Source organism: Charadrius vociferus, unplaced genomic scaffold (genome assembly GCF_000708025.1).
Source record: "Charadrius vociferus isolate BGI_N301 unplaced genomic scaffold, ASM70802v2 scaffold407, whole genome shotgun sequence".
In the NCBI taxonomy this organism is placed as follows: Eukaryota; Metazoa; Chordata; class Aves; order Charadriiformes; family Charadriidae; genus Charadrius; species Charadrius vociferus.
In genome coordinates this window covers 1,257,274-1,281,620 of record NW_009649852.1, presented here as the reverse complement: position 1 = coordinate 1,281,620, position 24,347 = coordinate 1,257,274, and the positions used below count along the sequence as shown (strand labels likewise).

At 45.6% G+C, this 24,347-nt stretch overlaps 1 protein-coding gene across 1 annotated transcript; it reads right to left on the bottom strand.

Moving 5' to 3' along the window:
* Nucleotides 1–5,682: 5,682 nt before the first annotated feature.
* PPME1 (protein phosphatase methylesterase 1) lies at nucleotides 5,683–24,092 on the bottom strand. The gene is made up of 14 exons (XM_009891013.1): nucleotides 24,049–24,092; nucleotides 22,097–22,190; nucleotides 19,592–19,684; nucleotides 16,680–16,737; nucleotides 16,067–16,118; nucleotides 14,098–14,252; nucleotides 12,985–13,075; nucleotides 12,190–12,255; nucleotides 11,567–11,699; nucleotides 10,692–10,821; nucleotides 9,959–10,003; nucleotides 8,644–8,708; nucleotides 7,543–7,610; nucleotides 5,683–6,240 (listed from the first exon to the last, which is right to left on the bottom strand). Exons 1-14 carry the CDS (start codon nucleotides 24,090–24,092, stop codon nucleotides 6,222–6,224), a joined length of 1,113 nt encoding a protein of 370 aa, XP_009889315.1. The 3' UTR covers nucleotides 5,683–6,221.
* Between the last annotated feature and the right edge of the window lie 255 nt (nucleotides 24,093–24,347).

Here is a 24,347-nt window from a genome sequence, read left to right as displayed (position 1 = left end):
TACAGTCATCAGTAGGCTTCAGAGTGAACAGAACGGCCATAGAGGACCAGAGCAAAGACAGTACGCTATCCTGCCTCAAATAAACGTGCTGCAGTGCCCGGCTGCATTTTGGGCGTGATTGTGCAGCCCCACACTCAACTCTCAGCCCGACGACAACACGGGGTCCCCCTCCTCCGTACCCCAGAAGGGTGTTTATTTTTGCAGGGCCGTCGCTGCAAAAGGGACCTTGGGAGGGAAAAGGCAGCGATGGGCCCCCCCCCGCCTGCCCGCGTTCGGGCCACGCTTGCGCGAACGCCGCTCCCCCGGGGGCTCCGCAGACAAGCTCCCTTTTCTCCGGCCCGACCGCGGCACCTGCGTGACTGGAAGGCACAAAGAGGCAGCAGGGGTCTCCGGCAGCGCCTGGAGATCAGGCAGGGAGCCCGCATCGCTCTCCCCGGGGTGCCTGGCATCGGGGACAGCCCGGATGAAGGGAGAGTCAAGCAGGAGGACACCATCAGCCCCCGCATAGAAACTCCCCGATTCCAAACAGCCTCATCTACGTGATGTCTGGATGGGATTAAACCCCCCCTCCCCGGATGGAGAGGCAGTGGGTACCGCAGCCGGGGGGAGACCCAGCTCCCTCAGGCCACCCCATCACCTCTCAGCTAGCTGGAAGGAGAAGGACAAAAACTGAGGAGGGGGATAGAAAGACCAGGCAGAGCCCTCCTGCTCGTTTCGGGTTCAAAAATGTGCATTTATCACTCCGTGGCTGTGTTTATCCAGCCCCGGAGCAGCGTTTGGGCACGGGAGCCTCCAGCCCGTCGCCGCGGAAGGAGGTGCCAGGAGCCCTTAATCCTGCTTGAATGTAAAACAAGCCGCAAAATTTCAGAGCAAGTTGCCCCAAATTCCTGCCCTTCTGCTAGGAACAGCGACCCCCGCACTCGGGGCGTTATAAAACAGACGGTCCGACACAGCACAGGTTATTTAACATCCAGAGCGCCGCAGTTTATTACTTACAGATGTTTCTGTACACGTGGGAGCCATCGGGCATGGAGCGGAGGGGAAAAAGCATAAGCTGTGGCTAAAGCATCCCCCCCCACTCCTCCTCCCCATACTGGAGCGCAGGGAAGGGAGGGGGGGAATATTTTGGATGAGGAGAGGCTTCCGTGAGTCACCAGAAAAACCCAAGGTTTGGGTCTGGCCCCGGGGACGGCCCAGGAACCGTCGGATGGACACCCTTCCTCCACAGGCTGCTCCGAGGAGCCTGAGCAGGGGGAAAGGAGGAGTTCCTACTCCAGGCTTTTCACAAATGCTTTATTTGGAGGCGAGAGAAACGGACACGGAACAAGACACAAAGAGGATGAGGCTGACACGGGACACAGAGCGCGATCTCTGGAGAACTGACAGCACACACACACACACGGAGACAAACATTTTCCTTTTGGAAACAGCAGCACGTGGTGCGAGGTCACCCCACCAGACCGGTAAAGCAAAGCTCGGTGCAAACCCTCGAGCACCATCCTACAGGTTTCGGATGCCTTACGGAGAAGGTGCCGAGGGCACAGCGTTCCGGGACGCGTCAGGACAGGCGATGCAGCCGTGGGAGGGCAGGTTTGGGCAACACACACGGCAGCAGAGCACCAGGCTCAGAAACGGATGTTATAATCACAGAATGGTTTAGGTTGGAAAGGACCTTGAAGATCATCCAGTTCCAACCCCCCTCCCATGGGCAGGGCCACCTCCCACCAGCCCAGGTTGCCCCAAGGCCACGTCCAGCCTGGCCTTGAGCACCTCCAGGGATGGGGCCTCCAGGGATAATCCACCCGGGCCAAGTTTTCTTGGAAACGGCAACCCATAAACTACTTTTCTTTTGACCTCACCTGAAGATCTAAGGTTTAGATTTTCAGGAGGGTTGAACACGAGGTCACCCCACCAGACCGGTAAAGCAAAGCTCGGTGCAAACCCTCGAGCACCATCCTGCAGGTTTCGGATGCCTTACGGAGAAGGTGCCGAGGGCACAGCGTTCCGGGACGCGTCAGGACAGGCGATGCAGCCGTGGGAGGGCAGGTTTGGGCAACACACACGGCAGCAGAGCACCAGGCTCAGAAACGGATGTTATAATCACAGAATGGTTTAGGTTGGAAAGGACCTTGAAGATCGTCCAGTTCCAACCCCCCTGCCATGGGCAGGGCCACCTCCCACCAGCCCAGGTTGCTCCAAGGCCACGTCCAGCCTGGCCTTGAACACCTCCAGGGATGGGGCCTCCAGGGATAATCCACCCGGGCCAAGTTTTCTTGGAAACGGCAACCCATAAACTACTTTTCTTTTGACCTCACCTGAAGATCTAAGGTTTAGATTTTCAGGAGGGTTGAACACCAGTTCAAACCAGTGAACGGCCGATTGCAGGACACCTCTGAAGCTGTCTCCTCCCAGTCCCGTCCACACTCAAAGACAAAAGGCAACAGCAGAGGAGAGCAGAAACCTCAGCACAGAAGTCAAGGAGGTGGAGAACACCAGCACAAAGCTCTTTGCTCCCTCTGTTCCAACACCTGCCGGGCGCTCCCCAGTTCGCTGAGGACCCCGTTGAATGCAGCAGTACACGGATAAAGCTTTTGGAGCCCTGGGATGGTCTCGCTGAAGGAGAAGCCACCAAGTGACTTTGCCTTACTACAATGGCTCAGCAGAGAGAGAGAAAGCAAGGAGGTTCCCTCTGAACTGCTCCAGCGCGGTATTTACTGGGGTTACTGGTGTTACCGACGGGATCTGTCACACCACCACCACCACCTCCAAGAGCTGTCTCGCCATGAGCTCGGTTTACAAGTCACTCCCTGCTTAACCGTAGTGCTTTTTTTTTTTCTTCAGAGGGTATCTCTACAGAAAGTGACCTCCAGTCGCAATAAGCATCGGTATTTTAATTGGCTTTGACATCACCTCCCACTCACTTCACACCTGGGCCGGCTGGAGACAAAAAAGACAAGGCTTAAAGGAAATAAAAAGCGAGCTCCGTACAGCGACGCGATTCGGCAACCGTTTCTACACCGAGCGTCTGCGTGGGTACGTATCGATCACCCCGGTGACTAACAGCGTTTTCAAAACACCAGAACCGCACCGGCTTAAGCACGTGCAAAGGGACGCAGGCGAGCTCTGCGTCCGCAGGATCTGTATGCGAAGCGAAACTACAGGCTTTGGCAAGACAGAAAAATCTCTTTTTCCAGCAATCGCAATGCTCCTGGAATCTACAAGTCACCGAGGGTTTTGTCCGGTGCGTATAACCCAGGAGCTGGCAAAAACCCATCCCGGGGTCGATTTGAAAAAATTTAAGAAGCGAACCCTGCAACAAAACCAGCCTCCCCCAACTGCATCGGCTGCTCCTGCCAAGCCTCGGGATTTTCCATTGTGAAAAGTTTCCACCGATCCTCAATCCAACAACTGGAACAAAAGCAAGAGAGATTTCTAAATAATCAAAAGCGCCAGCGTAGAATCAGCATCCTTCCAGTTCAGACCGCCGCCCCCTGTTTATCGGCTTTTACACAGCCAGTACAACGCTGCAGGCTGTGGAAAAATGCAGTGAAAAGCTGGTAGTCAGGGGGGGATTTTCTAGATGTCCCCATTTTTCATGAGTCAAAGAGAACATTTCTTCTCTCTGCAGCTACTTTTACCGCGGTCTGTGCTATCCTTCACCTAAATACCATTTCTCTCGGCCTGCAGCTCCCTGCAAAGGGAGGAGAAACTGCGACGGGAGCATTAATATTTTTCAGACAGACGTACAGCCTCAAAAACGTACGTGGCTGGACACAGCCAAAAGGAATTCCCCCTCCACCCACCCCCGATTGCCGCTGTCCCCGTAGTCACCTTTTTTTTTTGTGAAGCCAGCACTGCGCGCGTCCCTGCCTAGTCTGTGCAAGTCAGGACTGAGAGCTTGGCACGGAGCAACGCCACATTAAATAGGCTGTTGAAATATTTATTTCTTTTTTTTTTTTTTTTTCTCCACTCACTTCTCAAATGTTAACAACAAAATAGAATTCTGGGGAGCCCACAGGATTCAGAAACAGTCATTCGTTTTCCAACGGTGCTTCTACAGAATACAAAACTGAATTTCTTTTGCTCTCCGTGGAGTTGGTGGTTTGGTTTTTTGTTTTTTTTTTTTAAGTATCTCGCAAACTGTAAAAGCAAACGAAAGGGATAAACATGAGAGGCAAACGCGAGGAGTTACCGCAACGGATCACTCAAAACCAGATCCTCCAAGTGACTTCAGCACGGAGGAACGTGACTTTACCGAGATCATTCATGAGTATGACAACGGGCACATGCTTAACTACCCCGTGAAGAGAGACTCTGGACACACACACACTGTATTATTTAATCTCGAACAATTTGGACACAGGAATCATTTGGAAAGGACCGAGAATTTTGCCAATCTTCAGGATACAGCTGGGGAAAGTGCTATTTTGCATCTCAACTACCGAAAATTCATTTAATCCATCAGCAACGAAAACAAGGGTGGACATCACATCAAGGTCACAGTAAACTAATGCAATAATTAACACGGTGACTTACAGAGGGAAGCGCAGGGAGCCAGCAACTGCTCTTTTAACACCTGAGTGCCGACGGCCCAAGCGCCAGGAGAGAGGAAAGCTCTCTGGAATGAGGGTTTCCCGTCTCTAATTCAGGCTTTTCCCACCCTGGTGTCTCGGGGAAGGGACACAGAGCAAGGTCACGACTGCTGTGTCCAGGGCTCACATGCGGATGAATTAGAGGAGACGAGCGGCTCTCCCATCAGGGTAAACGCCGACGTTAAAGCGCTTGGTCAGCTCTTCACACCGTCTGCCTTCGCCCCACCGGCACCTCTCAAACGCCAAGAATTCACGATGGCTCTTGTCACAGGACGTACACACAGACGCACATCGCAGCTCCCAAATCCGGCCAACGACAGAACTATGCCTCAGCAAAACAGCGTTAAAATACTGCTTTCATCCTACAGCATCAAGGGGTTATGGACACAAGGCAAAAAAAGAAAAAAGATTTCAGACATCCACCAGCAACGTATTGAGGGAAACTGCTCCAAAACGTGTCTGCTCTTACGCTCAAGAGTGATTCTTAGGTGAAAGCAAGCCGACGAACTGTCTGTGAATAATTTAACCCTGAAGAAAAGCTCTCCGTCTAACTACTGCGTTTACGCGGAAATACGGAAGGCAGGCAGCGAAACGATCTAGGAAGTGACAGTGAAAACAAGGTCTTCCCTCCAGTATCGGGGGGAGCACGACGCGGCAGCAGCTGCCTACACCTCTGCACGAACACCAGCAGGACTGACTCCAAGCTCTTCCAGGGGTTTTAACTACTGCGCTTCTTGCATTTTTTCACCCAAAAGGCGCCGATCTCTGCTCAGTTGTGTGTAGCAGCTACAAGAAGGGAAGGACAAACACATTCCAGGGGCGGAAACCGGCCAAACAGGCAAGCTGCCCGCAGACCACGTTGTTACTGCCGCTCTCGGGTCTTCCCCATAAAACGCAGGCCCGGAGTCCCCTGCCTGTTACGTGTCTGCAGCAGACGGAGCGATCCAGGCTATTTTTCTCAGTGAGAGATTGAAACAAGCATTAAGAAAGCTGCAAGGCTCTGAAACGGAGCTCCCGGTCCCCCCTCACCTGTTTTGTTTTACAGTCCCGTCCAACGTTGCGCAGGAAAGCAGCATCTAGGCTGTTCCCGCAGCATAACTCGTAAGGCTGGCGTCGGCGAGACGAAACCTGAGCTCCCAACGAAGCCGATTCCTCATCTGCTTTAGGGGAAAGAAACGGCGTATATAAAAAAACAAACCTAAGGGGCACTTCAAAGACGATTAGACGATTCCGTGGAGAAATCCTGAAGCCTTTGGCTATGCTGCAATGCCCTCGGTGGATCTGGACTGCCAACGGCCCCTTTGCCGTTGGGTCCGAGAAAGCCTGAGAATCGATGGAGATCGGGATGATTGACTACTTGGGATTTCAGGAGGTCTTTCCTCGTGGCAGCAGAGAGGAGCCCACTTCCAAGGGCTTGAAGAGCTTTTCACGGTCTTCAGTACAAGCTGCTTCCCAGCAAGGAAGTCCCTAAGCATTTACACATTCTGGAGAACTAGTTCTAGGGGGATGAATCTCACACCAACTTCTCGCTGCTGCTGAACTGGAGAGATGAAAGGATATGGATACATCACAGTGGCCTCTGGTGCAGTTTATTTACAACGGGACTCAGTGCTGGAGAACACCAGGGTATTAACAAGCAGGAAACACACTAGGAGGGAAAAAAAGAGAGTGGAAGAAAGGTCACACATTAAAATCAAGGTATTCTCTGCAGATATTTGACTCTGGGACATCCTCAATTTAGCTGTTTACCCAAGATCAAACACAGCCAAAAGGAGCCCATCACGCAGCTTAAAAATCGGCGTTGATGCATTCAACAACTGTAACAGCTTGTAAGCTACGTAACAGTGAGAAGCACAAAAGCTTCACACGTTACTGTCTACGGCTTAAAGACACAATAAGGCCCACTTTCTCCAAGCCTCTGGTTTTAAAGCTGCTTTTACTACAGCCACAACCGCAGGAGCAGCAGGTCAGCACCTTCAAAGCGTCAGAGAGACAGCACAGTTTGCCAAATACCTGGTGGAGAGTCAACACTGCAATGCAGTACAGTCCTTCGGTCTCCTCCCTCTCTCACCATCTACACATCAACCTACACCATATCCTTTCAATGGATTTAAAATATGCGGTCCCCAGTCCTACGCTTCTACTGTTTCATCCCCAAGGGCACAGGATAAAGGGTAAAAAGAGAAAGAGATCATCGAGCAGTACTTCTTTAGCCTTGCCAGTCCTACAGCATCACACAATTTGGGGCTTCTAGATTTTTGTTGAAAAAAATCTTCGCTAAAAGCAGGAAGACTTTTCAGGACTGCTTAAGAAACGTGCTTATTTTAGGATCACCTTTCAGGTGAATGGTAAAACAGATTAGCACCTTTTAGGAGGTCTAAGCGTTGGTTTAGTTATTAGCTTTATGGTACTGTAAACTAAGACTTTGTGAGTTTTTCCGATCAACTTTATCTGTCACAACCTGCTCTCGCTGCTGTGTGGCTTCTACAGTTTATCATGATATGAAAACAGCTGAGATAAGTATAGGAAGTCTGCAAAGCGAAGCACAGATCTTTACCTGTCTAATCTCACCAGTATTTCTTGGCCAAGAGAAGTGTGGGGCAAGTTGTTTCCAAAACACAGGGCCTCGATTACTTAAATAAAAGGCTATTTAAACTAAATACCATAAAACTTGTAATTCTGCCTTCAGGCAGGCTATGAAGAAAGGAATCAGCTAGGGAGGATCTGCTTCGCTTCTCGCCTCCAAGGAAGGAGGTTACATTAACACGCGAGAAGTTTAGAGAGAACACAAACATCAAAGGCATTACTGGCTGTGATTCAAGGCTGTTTGTTTACATGCGGTTTTTAGCATTAGGCTAAAACTCCAGCCTCCCACATTGAGAGGCGAACGCGCAGGCAGTGAGAGGAAAAGCCCCAGGACTGCCCAGCTCTAGCACCCGCAGAGCCTCACCACTGGAATCCACCGATGGGCTCTGTAAACCTGTGACGGATCAGGAACGTTGCAACAGCTTCAGCAACCTGAGGGAAGGGGGAAAAAAAAAAAAACCAAAACCAAACCCAGTTAGAATTTAAAAGGGACAGGAAGATAACAAGAAATCCAGTAGTTTTCAAAGCCTGCAGCGTTTCCAACAACAGTTCGTGTCCTCAGGACCCTCTGGTGGAATCAAGCGTGCTCCTTTGAAACTAAGAGCTCTGTATAATAACGGCCTTATATATAAAAGAAGGAACTACGTGCTTCAACCTTTACTCTGACACTGACCACACAATCAAGAACTGACAAAACTTTTTCACCACCTCTTTCAGTAACTCTCAAAACAACGCCTAAGTTTAGCGGGTAAAAAAGGTCTGGTGAAATCACGACAGAAGTTATTCCTATAAAGGATAAATCGAGACACCATTAATACCACTTAGAATGTGTATTAAAAAGAATAACAATGCAGGAACTCGGTATGTGTAGATAAAAATCCCTATTCCGTAACGTGAAGCACAGAAAGACTGAGATTTACGCTCACAGCGGTCAGTATAGAACAAGCTGTAAAACCAGACGTGTTTCCAACCACAGGCTCCACTGGCTGCACCACATTCCTGATTCTATCTGGACACTAACTTCAGCAGTACCCAGAAGCAGCGCTGCTCCGTCTGTAAGCTATTCCAGTAACATTTGGTTTGTATTTGGAAAACGTGAACCACCCAACTCAGCAAAGCACAGCCCAACCCCAAAAGCTGCAGCTTAGCACGGGGGGAGAGTGGAGAACTTCACGAGGAAAGGTAGGGCGGATAAAGCCACACTCCACGTGGTAAGAGTTAGTTGTATCACCACTAGCCCGAGAGTTAAATCCGTAATCCAGCCAAGCCCTGTGTCACGTAGCATCTCAGCCCAGGCTTTCCAGCCAGCTTAAAAATCCAAGCTGTTTTGTGAATAGCCAGTTAAGATGTGCCAAAAACCACCCCTGAAGTATAATCTCCGCTTCATAGTAAGCAACGGACCCCTTCTGCATTTAAGCTGTGAAGACCGTGATTTATCTAGCTTCAACCCCACAGTGGGGCTCACCTTGTCTGGAGCATCTTCATGGACCGCATGGCCACACTGCGGGAGGACCTGCATCTGAAACTTCCCTGCGGATCAAGAGAGTCGTGACTGGAGCTGCTTTTTAAACGGTCTTGATTTCTAACAGCAATGGTTTAGGCAAGCAGTTCTTGTGTACATAGGAAACATCAGACAGAACACCCTTAAAAGCACTGTGAATTTATGAACTCCTTTAAAAAGGATCTCTCATTCTTTACAAAAAAACCTCACTAAACCTCACTATGTGCATCCGGCAAAGAGAGACCACGGAAGGCAGAAGAGTCTAAAGCAAACCGTACGATACACCCAGCAGACAGTTTCAAAAGAAAGCAAGAACCGGCTGCTTAATTCATCTTCCCCAGGTGTAACTGGAGCCGGGTCCCAGGAGTTAAACTTCTTAGAGCTTCTCAATGCAGGCAAGACTACCTTTCAGAGTTGGAACGGTTATCAGATCTACCTTAACGTAATGTTTATCCTGTTACCCAATACTACTTTCCAGGACTGGTTACTCTGGAAATCAATGAAGCTGGGATGGGGAAGAAAACAAACTAAACCACAAACTCCAAAACATTAATGTAGATGCTGAATCTTGGTCTGATATCTGCCAGAAACACCGGGAGACCAGACAGTTTTGGATGGTCTCGAGCGTTCTAGCTAGGAACATCAGGAATGTAGTTAGGAAGGGAAAAAACAGATTAGAAAGAAACTTTCACAGACAATCGTTCTGATCCAAGAGAAGCGTGGCAGCCCCGGTGCTGGGAACACCGAACGCTAGACTGAACAAAAAACACGGCAACAGCCTTTCCCAACTTCTAACTGAACCTTTCCCAACTTCTAACTGAACCTTTCCCAACTTCTAACTGAACCTTTCCCAACTTCTAACTGAACCTTTCCCAACTTCTAACTGAACCTTTCCCAACTTCTAACTGAACCTTTCCCAACTTCTAACTGAACCTTTCCCAACTTCTAACTGAACCTTTCCCAACTTCTAACTGAACCTTTCCCAACTTCTAACTGAACCTTTCCCAACTTCTAACTGAACCTTTCCCAACTTCTAACTGAACCTTTCCCAACTTCTAACTGAACCTTTCCCTTTGCAACTTCTCCACCTTTCCTACAACCACAGGCAGTTAGAGAACACTTTGGGATGGACTAATTTTCTAATGCACATTTGTTTCAATATAGACTGCACCTGGTAAGAAGCCGTTCCAGCTATCTCTCATTCGCGTACCCATAGCAACAAGCTACCATCCAAAAAGAGCATTACAGTAAGTATAGAGTAACAATATTAAATATTTACCTTGCATCTGTCCAATTGTTAGATCTTTATCCAGCCTGTCAACACCTACAATCAAATAAACAGATGTATTGGAGAAAAGCCAGAGAGAACATGACTGTCTAAGCAGGGCTTTACTCAACATTTCGAAGGAGACATTTGGCTTGAAAAATTCAGAAGAAACATCATCTCCGACACTCACAAGGACTTTTCACTGCTGCAACTCAAGAGAGTAAAGTGACGGGAAAGAATCCCAGCCAAAAACGCAAGAACACATCCTTCCCTACGACCTTAAAGGGTATTTATCTTGGTTCCCCACTTAATTCCCCATCAGGGGACAAAAAGCGCCTACAACTGGCTCTAGGATGTCGATAATTTGACTTCCAGTTGAAAAGTTCAAATCACACCCTATCTGTAGGAAAATATCATAGTAGTGGAGGTAAGAAGGGCAGCTTGGATTTGTCCCGTTTGCTCTTCTTCCACATCATACAGGTAAAATGCCCATTCAACAGCAGCAATACACAGCGTGTCACTATGTCTTATTTTGGTATTAGAGGCTCTGAACTAATTCCACATCTGCACGGATCAAAGAGACCGGTTTATGATATTTCAGCATACATAGAAAAGTCAAGGCGGAAGAGACAGATCTGCTAGTCTCAGGAAGGACATTAGCCAAAGGCTGACCTTATTCTTTAACATCAAATGAGATTGAAACGAACAGCCACCGAACCTAAAGAGGACTGGAAGACACACGTACCAGCTAAAAGCAAAAGCTTTGGAGTTGGACAGCTTAGGAAAAGGTTAGATAAACCTCTGAACCAGCCATCCCAGTACTTTTCTGTTTTCGCCAGTTCAATTCGCCACGTGTATAAGTGCTCCTTCTTTGTCTGCAGGGAGGAGAGAGAGCTCTGCATTAGCAATCAGTAAAACAGCTGAAATAAAATGAACTCAGAGTAGCACTTGGAGGTATATATAAAAAAAAAAATACTGACTCCCTCTGGTGGATTACACGCTTCCAGTGGATGACCCTCCTTGCTCCTAAAATTCTCTCCAAATCACAGCCAAAGTACACAAGTAGGGAACAAGAAAGTCAGCAGGAGCTACACCTATAGATGAAGAGAAGGCTGCAGTTTTCAGGGCACTCAATTTGCTACTTTTTACTAGCACAAATAGCTCACGAAGCGTCTGAACATCCAGACTCGGCTCTTACTCAGGCGACAGAAATAAAAGGGGCTAAGCTGGCTACAACGCTTTTCCTTGAGGAATTTACATTCCTAGCTTGCAATTGCCTGTACGGCCTCCTGAACGCTACTGTGCCTTAGAAACGAACAAAAATACCACAAAGATTTAGAAAAGAGCATTCCTCACTCAGGCCAGAAGCCCCATTTCAGGCCACGCGCACTAAATCTGTGAGCACCTGAGAAAAGAAAACCAAACACACGCTTTCAGGTGACAGTCCAAGATAGAATCGGTGGCACGAGACGAAGAAGAAAAACAAGTCACAATATAAAGTTTTTGGTCCGCGGAGTTGCTCCCTTTTAGGTTAGAATGATTTGTAGCCCATAGTTATCCTTCTCTTGCAAAGGAACATTGTGCAAACACGAGCTGAAAAGACAGCAAGAAACTCCCTACCTCTGTGTCATCTTCCTTCTTCCTTTTGTTGACAGAGCCTCCCCCTTCCTCATCTTCATCCTCCTCCTCCTCTTCTTCAATAATACCCTCCACTATGGCTTTAGGACATTCAGGACTGGCAGCCCCTTCACACCTGTGAAAATAAAGCCAGAAACTGATTCCCTGCCAAAACAAACAAAAAAAATCCCCAGTTTTTAACCTAAAGTAGTCATCAATTTCTCAGATAGTGGCTGAGAAAAATCCCTGCAAGTTTAAAAGCAGCTGTGGATGAAAAGAAGAGGCATCAGACTAACACTTATTTGTTAATGGGTGCCAAAAAGCAGACAGACCAAGGCACACACAACCAGCAGTAGTTAAACTCTTTTAACCTTTTAAAACATGGCTCTTGGAGGATTTTGCCCCAGGGAAATTTTGGCCAGGTTTTCTATGATTCTATGATTTTCTCCAAGTGCCATGATTATGATTCAGTGCTGCTGCAGGTACCAAGTACAATCAACTGAGAAGGAAATCGTATTTGCTAGAAGAAATTTTCGCTTCCAAGTGCATTTACGCTCTGTCGTAACGGTATTGTAAAACATACAAGATGATTTTAAGAGCTTTAAAATAAGAAACCAACCACTTACTGTTTGACTTGACCAACCATAGAAACTCTGGCAGATTCAAGATTTCTTATCTGTCCACTTTTTACGCTAGAAAAGAAAAAAGGGCAGAAATAGTTACGAAACAGAATCAGTAACAGGTCCAGAAACAGGAGCAAAAGCCCTTTACAGCTCACAGTTTCCCCAAACCATTCCCCAAGCTCCTGTTCTCAGAAGGCGTTCGGAGGGGCTCACGCTACATGACAACTTACCTGAACCCCTCGTTGTCACTGTAACTGTGAATTTAAGAGACACGTGGGAGAAGTGCTGATGGGGAAACAGTGAAATAGGGTTATACCCACCTCACGGCAGGGGACAGGGAGAGGTCAAAAACTACGCTGGGTAACTGGTACCAGAACTGACCTTTCTGTACTCCGGTCTACAAACTTAACTATGAGGCCTCTCCCTTTCAAATTCAGCTCCCAGATGCGTAATTAATTCTTTCCGAATCAGAAATAAATCCCATTTCTTACAGACTGGGATGTTTCAAGCTTCTTCTGTAACAGCTGGGACACTTACAAGGAAGGTACAACTCATACCATGAAGCTTTCCCTTAGTGGAAGCTCTTAGAGGACCCTTCTCCAATGCCCACCCAAAATTTCCCAGAAAATTAATTATCTTTGAGACCTCTCACTCTCAAATCAGCCAAGGAATTGGTGACAACAGTTGGGGAAGTGAGCACAAAAGGAGAAAACAGACAAATTCTACAAACTTTGTTTCCTTTGGGAGTCAAGCTACAAGGACAAGTGATTTGGGGGATGACGTAAGCCCACGCGTTACCTCCACTCGATGGCATTCTCAAGTGACTTGAACGTTTTGGGACGACTCCTTAAGAAGTTCTGCATGCTGTTCAACGCGTCCATGGCTGTACCTAAAACCAAGTTTTTAACTTTATGGCGTCTGATGAAATTACTGCCACATTCCTCTATGCAGAACCGGATACCAGGAATACTCTCGGAGAGAACTGGAGCTCACTGGGGATTTTATGCTGTTAAGTACAGTACAGCTTAGTACTCCTAAGCCCACAGTCACACCTGCTCCCACATCAGAGAATTAGTATTTTAACAGGTAGGACATTCAGACAGTAAGAGAAGGCAGTAACCACTCAGGAACACCACGCATCATATAAAAAGACACTGTTCTCCATGCTAACATGAAAGTATTGCAAAGAAATTATCAGGAAAATAGCGCATCTGAAGGACAAGCTCAAGAAGGTTCAAGAAGGACAGGGAACTGCTGGAGAGGGTCCAGCAAAGGGCTACGGAGATGCTGAGGGGACTGGAGCATCTTTCTGATGAGGAAAGGCTGAGGGATTTGGGGCTTTTTAGTCTGGAGAAGAGAAGACTGAGGGGGGATCTTATCAATGCTGATAAATCCTTCAAGGGAGGGTGCCGGGGGATGGGAACAGTCTGTTTCCAGTGGTGTCCAGTGACAGGACAAGAGGGAACGGGCACAAAGGTGACCATGGGCAGTTCCATCTGAACCTGAGGAGGACCTTCTCTGCTGTGAGGGTGGCAGAGCAGTGGCACAGGCTGCCCAGAGAGGTGGGGGAGTCTCCCCCTCTGGAGCCATTCCAAACCCGCCTGGACGCTGTCCTGTGCCACTGCTGGAGGTGCCCCTGCTCTGGCAGGGGGTGGTACTGGGGGAGCTCCAGAGGGTCCCTCCAACCCTGACCATTCTGGGGTTCTGTGATCTGAGAAAAGCAAAAGGAGGGTCACACTAGAAAGACTTTTGCGTAGGTAGCATCTGTTAGGAGGACGGAACTGGCATTGGTTTAAAAACTGGGCAAAACTTTCTCTATTCAGGGATTTGGGGATAAAAGAAAAAGATCAACGTGGAAGACAGAACCCCATCCAAGGGTACGGAAGCCTGTCCAAGGGTACACACACTTACCTTCCACAACGTCGATCATGCACAGACCCAGTAAACTCGGCACCAAATTTGCGACCGCCGTGTGCACCGCGATGGCACCCCCCATGCTGTGCCCAATCAGCATGATAGGGGGAGGAAGGTCCCCATACAGAGCTTCGACCACGTTTCCAACGTCTCTGTCACATTGAGACAAAAGCATGGTTGGCATCTCTACCTTGATACATTTCTGAAGCAGATTTGTACAACAGGAGGAGGAAATACAGAACCAAGATAGATGTCCGGCTTCAAATCCTCTCTGTATGCTCATATCAACCCTCAGGTAACGAAGACAAGTTTATTCTCTTATCACCGTTTCATCTAGGCAGCAATACAGGAAATCATTCAAGCCAATACCTTCCTGAACAAGCACATCATTTCCCTTTTTATTAACAGAAAGCGTTCATTTAAAAGAAATGCCTGAAGAGAACCTTTTACATTGACATTAGCTGGTAGGCATTTTAAATAAAAGGTGAGAAAGCTACCAAATCCTCTTGCATGGAAGCATAGACTAAGAAATTCCCGTTCTGGAAGGAGAAACCTTTTGCAATTAAAGCGAGAAAAATAACGGAGCCCTACTGACCAAGACAAAGATAAACAACAGCAAGCACAAGCACAAAGATTCAGACTTTTTATGAGCACAGAGACTACAAGGCAAGGGGCAATTCCCCCTCCTTTCCATAAGGCACCTGCTCTAAGCTGACGCCGTCACTGCCGTACGTGAATGCTGGCTGGTGTGATTCACAAAACCCAAAACAAGAGCAGAGCTAATGATTGGAATCTACTGAAGAGCACTGCAGTTGAAGACACCCAAACTGCCTTTCCTGACTAAGACCATTCAGAGGAACCGGAGACCCGAGAAGTGTTGCAACTAGAAAATGGAATAAAAAATTAAAAAAAAAAAAAAAAAGTTGACCAGCTTGTTTGTTCTGTCAGAGAAAATTGCTTGAGGATTTAATTAAAACCAAAGAAAACTAGCTATAATTTAAGGGTCCCATTTAAAGGCTATTCAGGAATAACTTCCAAGTTCATCACAAAGAGGAGAGAAAGGTTTAAAAACAAAAGGAACTTGTTTTCCCCCCCACGGTAGTGCTGCTCCAGATCTGAAAAATTCTGAACGTTTCATAGGGCATCTCCTCAGGACAGTGCCACATCAGGATCTGACAAGCCGTAAGCAGCAGCAATAAGGTATACAATGGAAGTCAGAATACATTTCACACATGGCCTCCCCGCAACAAACCAAAGGGATTTGCTCATACGAAGTTCACAAAATCCTTCGTGATTTAATTGTAGTCATAGCAAAGGGTTTCTTTGTGCTAAATGTGGACATAACTGTAATGTGCTTAGCAGCGGGTATTTGTTTTTCTTACAGCTTTGTCAAGAGGGGGATTTGCATCCCAAAGCAGGTCGGGATGGTTTGAAAAAACAACTCCCTCCACGCTTGGAAGCCTCAGTCTGTGACCCGCACTTTGGGGATGCCGCCAGTCCAAGGCGGGCACCTCGGGAATGCTCGCTTCGAGGAGCCCAGGAAGGACCAAACCGGCCATTTCGAGCTAAAATGCCCCAGTTGGTTATGTCCAAGGAAAGCATTAAGCGTTCCCCTGCTGTTAAGAAATCTCTAGCAAGTATTAAAAGTGTCTTGCAGGTTTAAAGTGTTCACTGCAATGAAGCCACTGATCTTTAAAGCGAGTTTTAAGACTGAGGGTACCTAGAGAACGCCTCCAGTTTGGAACCTGACCCAGCTAGAAGAGGTAAAACTTGAAATAAATCTCAAACTGTCCCAAAACGGAAGGAAAAGAAGGAACAACTGCCAGAATAACGTGAAATGAAACTATCTTCCAGCTCCCTTGAATAAAGGTTGTGCGTCCTCAAGCAGTTTATTGTTCAATCAAGGAAAGGAAATAAAAGGTTTGTGAAAAGTGAAATACCGAAGAGAGAACATATGTTTCCTTACTTTGACATAGTCTCTGCAGACAGATCTTCAGGATTCCTAACTTTTGTTTCTCCTGAAAGAACAAAAAAAGTAAAGTTCACAGAAGCTGGAAACCCTCAGCCCCCTCAGGAATTAGAGCAGCAACTGTACAAAGCTTTTTTGGCACAGTTATTAAGAGCGAGCCTACTGCAGTTAACATGAATAATTAAGAAACCTGGAATTAAAAGGAACAGTTGGTACTTTATCGCATTACAGCTTACGGGTAGGAAACGCTCCCCGTTACTGTTCCATATTTGCAATCTATCTTAAAACTAAAGAACAGACCTTATTTCTAACGGTAAAGACCACCTATAGGTTACGAAAATATGAAGGAGGGGGTTAGTGCCAGTGTGTAGGAAGGAATGAGTCCATCACTGCCTCACACAGAGGCGCGGAGAGTTTCAGCTTCGGGCACGTGAGGACGGGTGGCTGTGGAGCTCTAGAAGCCACTTTTCCATCCCTGCTTTTGAACAAAAATTGGGATGCCTTACGGATGCTTTCTTAGTCAGCTTGGGAAGGATTCATTACACCTTTAAAAGACGAAAGCATGCAACATGCTTATGTGATTTTGAATTTATTTATTTGTTTTACTTACCATGGCCTCGGAGATCTAGAGCCACAATCCTACACTGAATCCTGTTAATAATTGCAGACTGCAAGAAGGAACAAAGATAATATAATTTGCAAAGTGCCACAGCTCATCTGCGAAAGGATTAGCAACTTTTAGCACTCCCTGAAACAACAGCGAAGGTTCGGATGGTGCGACACAACCCCTCTACTGTCAACAAAGTGGCTGAACCTGGATTGCATGAGGTGTCCTAGAAAGCAAGCAAGAATATTCCATATGAACTATCCTTAATTAACCAAAGCTCCATCCTTTCTACCATCGTTAACGCCATCTCTGAGGACATCGATTTCACTGTGCATAAGACATTATACGTGTTTTCTACGATAATTAATTCAAGCTTGGTAGCACCTCTGAAAACTGAAATGCGGCAGTGGGATTACAGACACCAGAGTAACGTCCCCCTTCCCCAAGCCCCACAAACATTAGTCAAAATTAATTAGATAAAATTAGTCTTGGCTATACAGCAGACGTGAAGATGAAGCAGCTGCTTCGCAGCTCGCATTCAATTTGCTCTCAAAACCCAGAATTTTACAGGAAGGCTGAAATGTACAAAAATGGATTAGTCCAGAGGGGTTGAGGGTAACAAATGGGGAATCTTTTTAAAGTAAAGTAGAGCTGCAATAGGATTCTGGCTCTATTTGTTCCTGACAGCTCAATTTGCATAAGTTATTTCAGGCATCGCAGTGATTAAGTGGCATTCTTTGTTGAAAGGAAGACTTTTGTGTTAAGGAATCATTGATTATTTAAATAACAGCCCTGCAGGAGTCGGGGAATTTGTTGAGGGATTCTTAATAGAACCACCTACAAACCAGGCAGAGAGCACTCCAGTCCTCATATTTTGGTTGTTCAGCTATTCAGCTCGTAAACGACTGTAGCAGTTGCTCGCCCAAAACCCACCAAATTCACAAGTTAATATTTTAGAGCCCCTAAAGACACCCTGAAACCTCCACCTGCAAGGTGCTTATGCACCTAAGCAATAATTTAACTAGCCAGAACAGCAGTCTGCTGCTAAAAATCAAACTCTTGTCAGTAAGGAGTGAGGAAAGAGGATCATCAACACCATGTGAGAGAATGGGCAGCTTTCCAGCGCCCTGAGTTTTATCCAAACAGGAGTACTTTGGCCAAGAGAAGTACAAACACATCATCCAGGAACTTGCCAGGCCAATAAGCAAAGGAAGAAAGGAGCACGCCGCTCCCGCAGGCTGTTATTTTATTCACAGATGGTTATCCTCAATGCTTCCCAATTTGGGTTTCTTCTTGGGTTTTTTTTTGGGGGGGGAGGAGTTGTTTAGTTTTGGGGTTTTTTTTTTTAAGTTCTGGTTCATCCCAAAGATTTAACACTGGATTCCTTGGGACAAACTTCTATTTCAAAATGCACAAAGGAAATAATTCTCTAGCAGCCACACGGAGGCATGAGCTACTTGTTGCGGCGGTTTCTTTCTCCAGATGGAGTCTCAAGCGCAAGGCGTAAATCTATGCGAGTCTTGTACATGACCTAACTTCGTTAATCGCTAACAGTAACATGAAAAGCCAGTAAGCGTAAGGTATAAGGTACAGTGTTATGACTGCAATCCCTCCACAAAATTCAACTCTGGAGATTTTTAAATGTAAAAATAGTATTGGTGTTGCTATTGGAAATAAAGAGCTCTGGAGAGGGTGGAAGTGACTCGTAAGAAGCCCTTTCCTTAATTGAGAAAAGCGTGACTTCATACCTTTGCCTCCAATTAAAAGAAGTGACATTCACTACATCTCTTTAAGGCACTTGTATACCATAACAAAACCCACTAAACTAGCAGAGGAAAAGACATCCATCCACCTTGGCAACTAATGAGCTGCAAGCAAGTAACTACAGCATTTAGGAAGACAGAGATTTAAGTCTTATAAAGTTCAACAGTTTCAGAAGACCCGTGTCTGCACCAGTCCCTGGGTCAGCTCAAGTTACACATGAACTGTGAGGTGCAAAACCACTCCTCAACACCAAAATTACAGCCCAGTTAGCGAAGTATCTATCTATTCGGTCTCATCATAATATAAGACAGTCTATGATTACACCATCAGGATTACTCAACAGTAGTCATGTTGGGAATTCAAGAACAGTTGGTAGCGACTCTTCTAAAACGTTCATTCTTGTTCTTCATTTGAATCTCTGCCGAAAGACTAAGGGATCTACAACCCACCCAACTGCGAAACAAATATGACACAGCCAAAGGCACAGGGGAGACGCAGAGATTTCATCTGCCCAGTCGCACTTCCATGAAAGTCATCCTACAGCATCCTTCTGTTAAGGGCACTAGACAGCTTGAAGAGCTCCTGGATTAAAAATGTCCCAAATAAAAATCACACACTGCAAGTGATTTTACTTTACTTGAAATCCTTTAGAAGTTTTCTTCCTTAACTCCCTTTATTTTTTCAAGGGGGGGGGGGAATTTTCATTTGCTCAGTCTCCACACTCCTATCGACAAAATGAGATTTCTCGACAAATCAAAGAGGACCTCAACCATGCAAAGATAATATTGTTACGACGAGATAAAGCTGTCGAACTTTCACTGGTAATCACGAAAAAGCAGCCTTCTGAAAAAAAAAACGGGTATGCTATCGTGAGAAATGTCTCGGCACTTCATTAAAACAGGCACAGTTTTGGTTACTGCTGCTAATTAAAACCTAGACGATAAACCTTTGCATGTGCTTTGCCTATATAATAAATACGCTGACAGTGAAATATTTAGAAGACCTGAGTCAGGTGTGCACCGGGAGATTATAAGATGGTTTTCTGAACTGATTTTCCCATGATCAGCATAGCTGAATGGTTAGTTGCCTTCCACGCTCAGAGGACTGTATTTGCATACATACATACTTCCACAAGGCAGCAGCTTACTTACAGTAAATACAGCCCAGGAAAGTGCAGAATGGCCTCCACCGTGTAGCAGCAGCAAGACGGGCCCCTCCAATCCACTTTTGTAAATTCGAAAAGTGTATGAACAGTTAAGGATATTTCACGGAGTTATTTGAAGTAAGTTACTCAGCTGAATGTATTTCGGAGTCTGCAATACCCAACAGTGTTTCGTTTCTACCCTTGCGTACCCCAGACCTCATTTCTCCCTCTGATCAACCGGCACGTGTAAGCATAACCCGGACAAAACTTAACCCACTTTATTTAAGCTTCAAGAGTTCTCTTCCCGCTGCCCAGGTCTCCCCCTCCCTGTAATCCACACATCTCCTGCCCACAGCCTTTCCCCGCCGTGCACGACAGTGAACCGAACAAATAAGAGAAAAACCAAACCACGATCAGCACGCTCTTTGGAGCACGTAATTTTGATTTGGTGCATTTTCTTATTACTTCCAAGGAAAAACGTCAGATACACCAGTAAAGAAGATTTTTAAGGCAATATAATTACTCTCTGGGACATACACAGCAAAGATGCTTCTCTAGGGTAAGCTAAAGTCCCCTTACAGTATATATTTAGATATATATATATCTTTAAATAGATATTAATAGATATTAGATATTAATAATAGATATTAATAATAGATATTAATAAATATCTTTATAGATATATATAAATCACTTTAACTATCACTAAAAACAACGTCGCTTAGGGAAAAGAACAGAACTGGGAGTTGTGAGATCTGCGTTTGGTGCCTGAAATTGTGACCAACAGATCAGACAAGTCACTTCACCTCCTTCTGCTGTTCTCCATCTGTCCTTGGGGTGGCCCAAAACCGTTCCTCTGAATCTAACCGAGCTAGCTGCGGTTACGGGTGAGGCTGCTCATCCTTTTTCTGCTGAATACTGCAGCGCCCTTTGGATCTGCCGGTTGCAGACAGTTCACGCAGGTGCTGCCTACGCCATTTCAGTAAGACAATTTCATCAGCTGGGCTTCGCTCACACAAGGAGATCTGATGCAGCAGTAACAGGTAGCTGGGGCAGAACACCAAGCACCAACTCCATTCATTAATTCAGCTGCTTCCACAGGACGCATCTGTCCACAGCCTATCGTACAGGAGCTCAAGCTTCTGTTAAAGGTGACAGGTAACACAATAAATCCCAAATAACTAACATTTGCTTAAATTTAGGATGCTTATGCACACCACCTATCCTACTAGGTCCATTATCCTTTTTATTTTATTATTTATGAAGCCTCAGGGGTATGCACGGCCCTTACATCAAAGACAGACAAGGTGCATACGATGAAGAATTCATAAGATCAATTGGACAAATGCAGTTAATAAACACGCAATAATGACACGCTGAGCAAAACAAGAAGGAGAATTTTCTCATTTCAAAGCATCACATGCTACCGACATTAGAGAAGTAATTACTAAATTGGTATTTGGAGAAAAATAGCTTGAAAATTTGCTTTTCCTAGTGGCCAGGCTAGAATATGCATGCTTAAAAATGAACCAACTATTTGAACTACAGGAATGTGTTCTTTAAACACAGATTAAAATGTTTTCATTTTGTAATTAGGTCAAAAAACCTGGAAGTACCTCTCAAACCTGCTTTTGTCAGAACTGTAGGCAGAGGTAGGACTGATGGGAAGTCTTGTCCCAGTACCTTCACACACTGTACTTGTTGGGGCGCTCCCAGTTAGCAAAAGGCCTGGATGCAACAGCGGTCTGAGCCCATCAAAGAGGATGACTGCCATCAGCTGGATTAAACAGTAACTGGAAGACTAGCAAAGAGGAGTCAACTTGAAAAGAAGTATAAAAGCAACAGGAACATTTGCAAAGGGGGCAGAGACCTTGGAGAGGAAACGGCAGCAGTCTAAACCTCGTTTGACACTGCCAGAAGACTTCCTGGTGGCACCACCGCCTCCACCTTGGCCAAAGCGAGAAGCTTCCTTGCCTGCACACCGCTACTGGATTGACAATTTGGGGTGCAACAAGTAGGGACCCACACCTTGGGTGTGTATGTGTGACCTCACGCGGTGCTTTCTCAGTGTCCTAAATTTGGAAGTATTTGTTAACATCTAAGCGTTCAGTGTTGAGGTTTATCTGTTGCACTGCTGATACCGATCCCGAGCACACAGCTCACTGATTGTCAGTTGTTAATAAAAAATCAACAAACAGCTTTTGATCCTGATATGGTTTAAACTGCGGGAACTGATGAGTATTTCCCTGCAAAATATGTTATTGAACTGTTGGAAACACTTTTTTTCAAATTAATGGTTACTAGAGAAGCAACGCCAGGAACTGACCTTGCTAGTACATCTTCAATGTCAGGTTAGGAGCTCTAGTTACTGACACTGATCCCGACAAAATTAAAAATGGAAGATGAGAATAAATACATGAAAAAGCTGACAAGAACCCCAATAAACTAAACAACACATGATACCACCCCAATCACTGAGAATAAGAAAAGTTCAATCGGGAATAAAGGATATATCCTTGCCAGTTTCATTTTCTACCACAACGTCCTCCATTGATTCAAAGTACTGGCTCCAAAGCACTGGTGAAAAATCACGCTTTCTTCCAGGGCTGCAAGACAAAAAAAATCAGTAAGAAAAAGGTATTTTTAAAATCTTTAATTTAAACTGGCATACAGGCATCATTACGTACGTGGAAGAGAACACGCTGGTGTTATACCATAGTTTAGGACTGGAAGCAAACGACGCATGAGTGAAACTCCCATACAACTACCATATTAGCAATTTTATGGTCAGTAAGGAAATCCTCCCTTTTTTCCCCACCCTAATTATTGCTCCTGTTGAGGAGATCACAAAGATGCGCAGGAAAACTAGTGGAGACGCAGAGAGAAGAGTATTTTCCTCGTAAGTATTTTCCTCCTTGCCTTACCAAGGAAGACTGAACAACGGCAACTGAGACTACACGCACCTAAGCCAAGGGAAAGGAAAAAGGACACAACGCAGCGATACTGTCCCAGGACAATCTCCCGATTCGCAACGACCCACAGATCAGGGACTTCAAAACTCAGCGTCAAAAGTCATTAAATACCTTTGTATTTAATGGTCTTGCTCTAGCCTTAAAGCAAGCCTGACGCTGACACGACTGGGAGCACTCCAGTGCCTGGAACACAGGAAACCATCCTAAATTTACGACTCAGCCCATGAATCGTAATTCAAAAAAGAATACATCCCTCTCAGAAGACACCCTGACACCACAGTATTGAAAAGTAGAGTGTCAGCTATTTACTGAAGGTTACTACTAATTTACCATGTACTACTTGTCACGAGATTACAACTTTCCTAGAAATCTCCTCTAATTTTTGGAAGAAATACCATTCAAACACAAAGTCAACCTGTCCTGAAGGCCGAGCGGCTGGCAGAAAAACCACGGAGAGAATTGAACAGTGTCGTATACAGAAGAAACTTAGAAACAGTGTTGGGAGCAGAATAAATAAAATCCACCAGGTTTAAGTTAGCAGGAGCAAGTTTCAATTACAGCTCAAGTTTCCTGGAATTTATTGCAACGGTTAAAACTTTAACATATTTGTAAACAGATCTAGTATTTAAATACTGCACGTAGGGCAACATCAGGACTGCGAAGGAAAAGAACACGACCAAATGAATTGGTCGTATAAGCACCACAAGAACAGCATCGCAATGAAGACCACTAAACAGTCCTCAAGATGTCTTCCTCCGTGTTCTTAGAGCTACACTACCCAAAAACTGTCTGTGATGTGCTGAAAATATCCTATCAAAAAAGCGTTTCGCTAGGAAGGATGCTATCAAGTCCAGCAATGCAAGTAAAAGGTAGCGAGTCCAAAAGGCTAAAGGAAAACAAAATAAACAAACAAAAAAAGGCAAAAGAAAAAAAAAAAGTAGGACCTTGAGAAACCTGCATGTTAAATTAAGGATCATAACGACAAGACAGCGTAACACAGATGTTGGCAGAATACTTCCACGTGAGAATGGGCTCTTGGGCTCCGGTTTGCTCCAGGCTTTGCACTTATTCCCAGGTTGTTGTAAATCCTTCAGAAGTCATAATCTACCCATATAGAAACAAAGCTTTACCATCATTAAAAAAAAAAAAAAAACACCAAACACAAAACCAAACCCAATCAACAAACAACCCAGAAAGGTAAAATCTGGCCAAACATTCCAATCACTGGAGACTTCTGGATGCCCAATTCTATCCCGCACAAGCTAGGGAGCTACTGCCCAGAAGCAGGATTTCTTTTTCTATCACAACGTTCGCCAAATACTGATGAACGAGCACTGCACAGGCAAGAAAACTCTAATGGTGGACACTGGGGGAAGAGAAGGTGCTTTGGAGACGGACCAACACTATTGTGTCAAAAGAGGGCTCAGTATGATAAAAGATTTGGACATCGGCGCTACCTGTGGACCACTCTGTGTCTAGTAACTACTTCTACCTGGAGGTTTCCACCTTTTGTCTGAGCTGCCAGTGCTCCGCCATGCCCAGGGAATAATGCCTGAACAGAGGCTGTAAAAAAAAAAAACAACAAACAAACAAAAAAACCACCCTGCTCTTCCCAGTAACACATTTTCAAAATGTGAATCACACTCATTATTCCCCATAAGCAGTGAGACTCATCTCCTCTTTATAATAAGGCTAATTTCTGCTGCAGTTTGTTGACAGGTAAATCACAAAGCACTGCCACAAATTATACCTTAAATTAGCTGCTCCTGTAGTACTAATGTCAGGTCACAG